Below are 9,867 nucleotides of genomic sequence, written 5' to 3'. Positions count from 1 at the left end.
ACATGCAGTTGAGTTCATGTACATGCATGCACCCTGTGAACATATTGCACGATAATATGCATGTATAAGGAAATAAAAGAAAAAACAAATAAAAACTGAACTTTGGAGGAAAAGAAAAGAATATGCAGAAGCACCCACATACAGAGGCCTACTTAGTACTAAATTCACCTTCCTCTATCATGAATAGCTTGCCTCCTTTTTCCTCTCCATTTACAAACAAACATAAACTTGTTTACTTTTCTTTCTTTCTTTTAAGAATTTTCCTTAAAAGATCTCAGAATCAAATTCTTAAGTTGAGAATGTCACTTTAAAGATCACTAAACCAAAAAAAAGAAAAAAAGAAAAAAGGAAGTGCATAAACTATGATTTGTTCATCAAGATAGATTCAGGTTCTTATAACATTTACTTACCTCAGGGTAGTTATCACCATCAATTTTTTGCATACGCATAACAAGATCATGTGCAACTTTGCTAAAGCTAACCCAATTCTGCAAAATATACCAAGTAATAAAACGTTTAGACTTCTTCATGATGCTATTTTAATTATTCAGATATGTTGTTGTAAGCATAGAATTTACCACTCCATGCACATCAAGTATTGTTGTTGTTTTATCTATATGCCTCTTTGCTGCAATAGAACATGCTGGGAATTTCTCTTTAAACATTTTCTCAAATCCCTGAACATGATATTTTAAAAATCGATCAACTGTCGTGACACTCATCAACTTGCTGGGTTCAACTTTGCCAAGTCTTTCAATATAAACCGGTTGGCCCTCTTTGTCTACACCATGGTAGCCATGAGGATAATAACACTGTACCTCTTCATACTCCTTATATACAAATTCCTACATATTATTTATCACAAAACTCATGATTCAGTAATTGAAAGATTATAGATATTCATGATCAAACAAATAATGTTGGAAAATCTTCCAAAAGGGATATATGCAGGGTTTCTCCTCTCTAGAATTACACACTATGGGTGGCTGTTAGTTCAAAACTCTGCTAAGCTCCTTCAATCTTTCTGCAACAATTAGTATACAATGGCTTCTTTAAAAAGTAAAAGGTGTAAACAACCAATTACCAAACTTTACCTGTAAAATAGAATCTACTCCATACTCCTTCCTCCAATGCAACATATCTGCCCACATCTGGACTTTTTTTATCAATGTTGAACTTTAGGCTTTCAGAAACCTGCAGCATGAAAACATCACCAGCCTTTAATATACTGCAAGTCTAAAAATATTTCTTTTGTACAACAACATGTCTAGAAAAATACATATTTTAATTTTCGCCAGAAGTTGTAGGAAAAAAAGGTTTCAAACATCAAAGAATGGCAATTTAGACGAACAATCCTTTAATAGCGCATTTACTGAATCTCTGTAATGAACATCAATAATAATCAAATATCGGGATCTCTATTGAAAAGATATAGAATACTTCAAAGAAAGAAAAATCATGTAAATTATTGAGGAAGAAGCTACAAAATGCCACTCCAGACAATGTTTTAGATGCACTTTGCATGATTAATATTCCTCAATTAAGGTAAAATAGAAACTGCACTTCTGGCATATAAATCAACATTTAACAGGATATGAACAACATAGACCATAATATTCCATTTATTTAACACCTCTAAAGCAATAACATTGAGCAGTTAAAAGAGAAAAAGCACACAAATAGAAAAGAAACTTCTATGACAAATTCATTTACCTCAGCATTTCATGATAATCATCATGGGAATCTGGAAGCAGATCTCTTGTAAGTAGCACCTGACGAAATGAATTCACAGCTTTTTCCTCGTTAGCATCGCGGACATCTTCTATGAAAATTGAAGCAAAGTCACTATTTGCTACACGTGTATTACGCTTCCTGAGACTATAAGCGAGTCTGGTTGAAGTAGTTATTGCTTTTCTCCTAAGAGATCTAGTTCGAGACTTCCGCCACTCATCCTCAGAGGTTTCAGGCTCAAAACATCTACCCCTCTCATCTTCTTGAGCTAATACTTCTTCTCCTAAACCCATAGAAATCAATAGTCAATACCTAAACCACAGTCCCAAAAACACAACCAGAATAACAAAAATATGTTCCCAAAATCAACATCTCAACGCCACACAGGACTACAGCTTTGTACCTGGCATTCTATTCAAGACAAGCAATTTGCACCTAGATTGCCTCTGCACCAAAGGAAAAACAAGAACCACCTTTAATAACAACAAATCCAACCCAGGATCAAGAATACTCACCAGCTAAGCCATTACAACCTTTATCAAGCATTCATGTATAACACAATTAATCTAATTATTCAAATGGGATTAAATTAGGGAACAAAATCCAAAAAAAAAATTCAAAATAAAAAACTAACCCAAGTTTACAGATCAATCAACAAACTAAACCCTTTACCCTCAAAACAACAAGACTATTATTGGATTACAACATCACTCAGATTACCCCTACATCAAGGAAAAACAGAGAGCAGCAATCCCAAACTTTAGGGAATCTAGAACTTTCCACAGCTGAGACTTACACTAGAAGAAATCCATAAAAAACACGATTGTGCAGCTGAATCCGTTCCCCAAATGATCAAAACCCAAAACCATAGATCAATCAATAAAGAAGAGGAAAGAAAACATTAACACCAAGAAAAAAAAGGACCTACATTTGACAACAACAAAAGCAATTTCGAGAGAATCCAATAAAACAACATCAGAACCAAACAAAACAAAAACAAAATCTTAATTTTAAATCGAAACACCACAACCAAGCTGGATCAAAGGAATCCCGAAAAGGAAAAAGTCAGAACCGAAGAATCATAGATCAATCAACAAACGAATCAATCGAGGCGGATTTCCGATCGTAAAAGAGACAAGGAACGGCATTGCATTCATTCACGTACCCGAATCTAAACGATGTCGGTTAAGCGACAAATAACAACGATACAGATGAGGAGAGTGAGAGAGGAAAAAGGCAAAGTGGGTATCGCTTTCTGTGTGAGATCAAAAAAATGGAACGTACCGAAACCCGTACGGAGCCGCAGACAGAGACAGAGACACGCAGAGAGAGAAGAGAATGTAGGAAGTAGGAACAAACGTCGTTATCAAAAGCGTTAGGAGTGGCGTGCAAGATTTTAAAGCTAAATTCACTAGAAATTACCCTTACCTTTCGTTAAGTTATCATGTATTAGTCATGAGAGTGAACACTAAATAAAAACGATTGCAATATAAATATATACATGAAGAGCTGGGTTATTAAAAAACAAAGTACCTTCATTGAACCATAAGAGAATGGGTTTTTGTTCTGGTTTGTGAGTGGCCTCAAAAAACAAATAGAACAATGCTCTTCCTTGAGTTTCATTGACAGTGATATAACCACCATATTGTTGAACTTCACCGGAGGCTGCGCAGGTAATCCATGCACTCTATCAGCTTCTTGCCCTGCCAGTATCTCCTGGCTAAGGTAACTAGCTACTGAAGGCTTTGCCACACCTAACGCTTCTATCGTCAAACAAACAAAAAATAGAAGATGAAGATTGAGAAAAACTGAACACAAAGCCATAACTGATATATATCTCCGGTGTAGGTGTGCGATATATATCCACGCATTGAATTGGCTAACGGCCAAACCAAATACGCCAAATACAGTGATTCAAAAAGCATTCAAATGCCTAAGCTGCGCCGCATTTTAGTAAGTTGCAAATGTGATCATTACAATGCAGCAACATTAATATAGAGTTGCATGCTAAAAGAATCAAAATCAAAATCTGGTATATTTGCTCATAAATATTTCTAGCCTTGTAGGAGAATTTGTAGAAGATAGGAATGAGAAAACCCTAAGGTTTATACAGTAATTAATAACACAAGAGTCTCAAGATAGAGAATGAAGCTTCATTGTAAGAATTGTGATGACGAGAGTGATGAGCAAAATGACGGCGACAGCGATGAAGTCTATTTCGTTGAAGCCTTTGGGAAGAGACGGCACCGTGAGGCGCCATTTGGTGGAGGAGATTCCGATTGTGGTGCGAAGGTACACCGTCAAGCCTCTGGTGACAGTGACATTGGAAAGCACGGACCAAAGGTGATGCGGAGGTAGCTGAAGGCGCCGCCGGTGGGGCAATTTTGATTGATGGGACATGGAGCAACCTAACATTTTCTTTTTTTTTCTTATTTTGTATATTTTCATAATATGATTCTAGTTGAAAAATACAAAATTAATTTGTTGCTTGACTGTTAGGGTGCTAAGGCTGGATAAAATATTTTAGTGTGGAGTGGACTTTGATGAGGTGCTTTCAATCAACACACACACCAACCAATTGTGTGTGTGTGTGTTGTTGTACTCTTTGTCTTTGAACATGCCCTAGTTCTTATGCTTTTGAAATATGCAAGCAAGGCCTGATTCTTAATGATTTTTTTATTCTTTTTGAAGCTATCCATTACCTATTTGGAATAGTATAATTTATAGCAGTTATAAAATGTATTTGTTTCAGAGTATCTGGTGTTACTTTTAAGTCATTAAATATGTATATTCATATTAATATTTTCATTCTTAATATGCATATTGTTATTGCCATTCAGGAACAAAAAATATTTAAAAAATAATAATAATTCTACATCGGTTACTAGACCAATCGATGTAGGATTACTTTATATTCGACATCGATTATACGTAAAACTGATGTAGAATGGTTATAAATGGGGTGACATTCTACATTGGTTGTGGCCACAAATGATGTAGAATTTTGGCCATTCTACATCGGTTATTAGAACAACCGATGTAGAATGCTTGTAGAAATATGGCATTCTACAATGGGTTTAGAAACATACCCGTCTTAGAATGAGCATAATTCTACATCTGTTTGGGGGCACAACCGATGTAGAATGACCAGCATTCTAAGACGGTTCTTCAACCGATGTAGAAAGACAACGCAGTTTCAACATCGCCGACTACATTGACGCGTGACAACCGATGTAGAAGGGTGCTTTTAACCGATGTAAAAAGCTAATTTTGTAGTAGTGTAGCTTCAAGGTGATTTTTCATAATTTGTATTTTGTCCTTATTCAAAACTTTAGTTTTAAAAAGTTTAAAACAAATTTAGATGTTCAGAACCAATTCACTTAATCAAAATCAACTTGTTTGTGACCAAGTTGTTTAGGGTTGGGTTTCATAAAAAAGTAACATGAATCCAACCTACCTTCTCAAGGAGGAAGCTACAGGATTGAGCCAGATATATAGGTACAAATTCAATAAAAGGGACAATATTTTTTTTTGTGTGTGTGCGTATGTGAAGGGTAAAAAAAGTTGGCCAAATCTATGTTATCATTTTTAGTTTTAAGTAATGGTTTCATAGATAAAAAATTGAAGGTAAAGAAATTTTGAATTCCATCAGAAATAATTTTTTATTTGGTATAGATAAAAGATCTTCCTATACTACGTACTATTTAATTTTGGATGATGAGTCGATTTGGTAGTAGGTTTCATAAATTAGAAATTGAAGTGAAGGTTTTAAGAGTGATTAGATTTAGGCTTAGCCCACCAAATGTCAAAAACAGTCAACCAAAGTCAAAGTAAGGAGTTGTAAGTCAACCAATTTATGACAATTTTGTAAAAAGAAACAAGTTTAGTGAAAACCTTAGAAATTAGAGTTTTGAACACCAAATTAACTAATTAATTAGTGTAGGCCTAATATAAATAATTTAAATAGACAAAGACCTAATATAATTAATGTTTCTAATTATTAATTAGTTAACCAGTATTTAATTAACCTTAATTGTCTTAATTAAAGCTAACTAATAATAGATTACTCCCTCCGTCTCAAAACAAGCTAAACAGGTATTTTATTTTCAAGATCCTTGTGATGAAAGATGGTTAGTGGTTCTACATGGAAAAACAATTAATGTTAATTTAGCCTAAAAAGATTAAATTTGTACTTGTGAGTTCGAGGATAGTGGGAAGCGTTTTGAAACATTGAAAAAGGGGAACGAGAGGTCAACATTGAGTTAAGCATAGAGGTGGGTCTATGCCTTCGGTGGTGCATACAGGATATTAGGAAGGGAGGGAGATTCATGAAGGTGTACCATGGGTGAGTAACTTTGTGGATTTATTTTACTTTTGAATTTGTTTGAACTCACTAAGGCTTGGTGCTATGGCACTTCTTGTGTCTATTGCCCATCCAATTATTAATATATTTGATCTTTTTTCTAAAAGCATTGAGGTGAGACACGACAAGGTTCTAGGATTCAAAAAACTCATCTTTAATTGATTTAGGTGAGTTTTAACTATTAGAAATTGTAATTTAGTTTTTAAATAAAGATTGGTGATTTCACAAATCCCATGAAATTACATTTTAAAATTTCTAATAGACACGTTATCACTTAACTAACGATAGGAGTCTAGAATAATTTTTTAATATATCAGGAAACTAGAGGTCATCATTAATTCATTTATTGATTTTTTTGTCTACCATTAATATTTTAAGAATATAAGTAAAAAAAGTTTATTAATGTTACATTAAAAAGCTAAAATGACAATTATTTTGAATTTTTTTTCTCTTACATGATAATTATAATGGAATGGGGAGGAGTAGAATATAATGAAAGATAGAAGATTAAAGTCTCTTGCAAGATGAATAATGAAACTTTAATTAATCCTAATGAAACAAATTTGGACCCAAAAACCTAATGGGCCAATGGGGTATGACCCAAAACTCTAAGATGTAGGGTTACAATACAAGAAATGTAAACACTCTCGCTTGGTCCTCATTCATGCACAGCCACTTCTAGAGTTTTAGGAGAGATAAGAGAGCTTTTATCTCTTGCCTTGTGTTCTCTATCTAACTTCATGGTCATCCTATGTCAAGTTCTCACCTTTACAACTCAAATCTTGTCCCTTGGACATCAAATTCAAGGAGGGAGCTCTAGCAGACAAGGGTTTTTCATCAATCCATTTTGTTTTGCATTTTCTTAAACTCTAGAAGACTTCAAATCTCTCAAGGTATTGAGAGTTTCTATTTTCTTTAATGTCAATTTTGGTTTGGGAGGTTATCCTCCATGAGTATGGGCTCTTAGAGTCATTTCTAAATTATTTGGTGTTGAAAGTTTGTGCACACATGCTGTTTTACAAATTTCAACTTTGACATACTTCACACAGTTTTTTACTTTGTTTGATTCACATAACGTTTGATGAAAATAAAATTATATTTGAAAAGTAGACTCTTGGGGAATATGAATATATATAAAATACGTTATATATGGATTAGAATTGAATTGCTATATGAACTTTACAAATTGACCCTTCTGCTAAGTGTTGCATTTTAGAATTCGTGCATTGTTTTCATAACTGGTATCATAGTAGAGATGTGTCATACCCTAATTTCCTCCGGGGACTTTTGCTTGATGACATGCGACCTTTCTTTGGTCCTTGCGAGGTGCTTGGCACCCACCATTAGGCAATTTGTGAAATTCCAGGACATGCCGGAAAACCAAAAAAATATTGATGCACAATCCGTAAGTTTCCGTGATACACCGGAAACCAAACGGAAGCATCGTTGCGTAATTAAGTGAGGTTCCGTAACATTCCGTAAGTCAAAAAAGGGATGATTATGTAATCCGCAAGGTTCCGTAACATTACGGAAAGAAAACAAGTATCGTTACGAAATTCGTAAGTTTTCGTAACTTTACGGAAAAGAATCACAAAAAAAAAAGCAGAGGGGGTGTACTTAGTAAAAATGGGGGTGCAAATAGCACCCAGGCCCACTTGGGCCCTCCAGAATATTCCTCCAGAAGGCTGTTGCTTCTGGAGGAAGCAACCTGGCTCGCCTGGGCGAGCTGAGCGGCAACCACCTCCCCTATTTTGCTATAAATAGGGGAGGAAGTGAAGAAGAAAAGGGTTCAGCCCCTTAGGCACTTCTCTCTCTTTCGAATTTGCTTGGAAAAATTGTTTCCGTGAAGAAAATCTAAGCCGAGGCGCTTCCAAAACGTTTTCGTAACGTTTTCCGTGAAGAAATTCGCAAAGGTTTCAACCGTTCTTCGACGTTCTTCATTCGTTCTTCATCGTTCTTCGATCTTCAACGGGTAAGTACCTTGAACCAAGCTTTTCGATTCATTCTATGTACCCTTGGTGGTCCACATTGTGTTTCGTGCATTTTTATTCTCGTTTTGTTTACTCTTTATACCCCCTGTTGACGTGTTTAAGCCATTTTGCTTAAGTCATTTCTCGCTTAACTTAAAAATAAAATCAATTTCCACCGAACGTTTGAATTGTATTATCCGTTAACTTCGGTTAAAATGAATTCCGACCGTTCGGTCGTGCCGTAACCACGTTGTAAATCAAAAAAGAGGTAAAAAATAATATAATAATAAAAAAAACATCTTTTAGTAAAATAAAGCGGAAAATCAATCGGACGTTTTCTCTTTGGGATTTCTCATTCTTAATCGAATTGATTAATAACTAAAGTGAAACTAAGGCTAAAATCAACTCGCCTAGTCAAGCTCGTCCACAAAAATAGGCTTTTGAAGTTTGTCATTTCAATTTTTCACTAAGTAAAATGGATCATTTTTAAGGTCCAACGCCTTAAAATGATCACCACTTAAGTAAAAAAGGATCACTTGATAAGAAAGAACTACGTAGGTCTGATTTTCTCATCCCAAAATTGAGGAATACGTAGGAGCAAAGGGAAACACCCTTGTCGACCACAAAAAAAGGAAAAAATATAAAGGGTATAAAGGATATAAGGACATAAAAGGGAACGTAAAAATCAAAGTCATGTTTGCACATTCGATTAAAGGCTGCCGTCCCTTGGGACGGACGTGTGGGGTGCTAATACCTTCCCCGTGCGTAAATACAACTCCCGAACCTTTCACTTAAAAGTTCGTAGATCGCGTCTTTTTCGGTTTTTCCGACGTTTTCCTCAAATAAACGTTGGTGGCGACTCCGCGCGTATTCCTTTCGTGGAACACGCATCCCGCGAGTCTCGCGTCGCCCTCCCGCCGAAGGGTAGGTTGCGACAGGTGGCGACTCCACTGGGGACAATTTTTAGAGAGTTAGGCCATTTAATCTTGTGCAAATGCTTTACCATGACTTACTCCTTTGTTGTTTTCCTTCATTATGTACTTGTGTATATAAACTCTTTGTTGCTTTTAGTGCGTTTTAAAATGTATGCATGAGGTAAATATTTATTCATTTGATGCACACAAACACCAACACTATTTGCACACACGGTGAGTTGAAAAAGGGCCCTATACCCGGGTTCGTGGGAACATAAGGAGTGGAGGTGAATCCGTGATCATGCTAGGTCTCCGACTTGCTTGATTACAGTGAACCCTCATCTAGAGTTTTTCTCTTTGAAAACATATTGTTGCTAGTAGTCCCTACTGCTGCAGTGTGTTCTTCGAAGGGGATGATACCTCTAGAAACCATCAAGAGAGATATGACTACCTTGGGGATTATTACTAAAAGCCTAGTTAGCTCTTTCCCTTATAGGTCCCTTAAATAGGGGCATGGAGCAAACACGTTGCGTGCCATTTTTCACACTGCCATGCATAAAGTGTCATGTACCCTTATTGCTTATATTTGTTTGTAAATATTGTCGTACTATGTACATCTCCGTATTGTACCTCTCGTATATGCATCATGCGTGGGGTCCGTCTTAATCCCCTCCTTAAACAAACCAACGGAGAGTCTGTGTCACCTTCTTAAATACATACGTTGTTTGCCATGCTGCCCAAACGTTGTATCCAAGAAGGAGACAGTTTCTCGGGCTCCCGCATTCTTAAATTACATCTGTGTCATATGCATTTCTTCATGCATTCATCCATTCCACCCATGATAGATGTCGGAGTTTTGATTCGCACTAGATTTTATTTCACTTTAGTA

General features: G+C 35.9%; 2 protein-coding genes across 2 annotated transcripts; both read right to left on the bottom strand.

Moving 5' to 3' along the window:
* Positions 1–33: 33 nt before the first annotated feature.
* LOC100807839 (phosphatidylinositol/phosphatidylcholine transfer protein SFH9-like) lies at positions 34–1,158 on the bottom strand. The gene is made up of 3 exons (XM_026126815.2): positions 1,095–1,158; positions 579–845; positions 34–488 (listed from the first exon to the last, which is right to left on the bottom strand). Exons 1-3 carry the CDS (start codon positions 1,149–1,151, stop codon positions 375–377), a joined length of 438 nt encoding a protein of 145 aa, XP_025982600.1. The 5' UTR covers positions 1,152–1,158; the 3' UTR covers positions 34–374.
* Positions 1,159–1,522: 364 nt separating this feature from the next.
* On the bottom strand, positions 1,523–3,348 carry LOC106794205 (phosphatidylinositol/phosphatidylcholine transfer protein SFH9-like). Its single transcript, XM_041011915.1, has 3 exons — positions 3,016–3,348; positions 2,135–2,177; positions 1,523–2,014 (listed from the first exon to the last, which is right to left on the bottom strand). The coding sequence occupies exons 2-3, from the start codon at positions 2,139–2,141 to the stop codon at positions 1,710–1,712; spliced, it is 312 nt and encodes a 103-aa protein (XP_040867849.1). The 5' UTR covers positions 2,142–2,177; positions 3,016–3,348; the 3' UTR covers positions 1,523–1,709.
* Between the last annotated feature and the right edge of the window lie 6,519 nt (positions 3,349–9,867).

The sequence above is a fragment of the Glycine max genome, chromosome 18 (genome assembly GCF_000004515.6).
Source record: "Glycine max cultivar Williams 82 chromosome 18, Glycine_max_v4.0, whole genome shotgun sequence".
NCBI lineage: Eukaryota > Viridiplantae > Streptophyta > Magnoliopsida > Fabales > Fabaceae > Glycine > Glycine max.
This window is presented reverse-complemented; position numbering and strand designations above follow the sequence as displayed.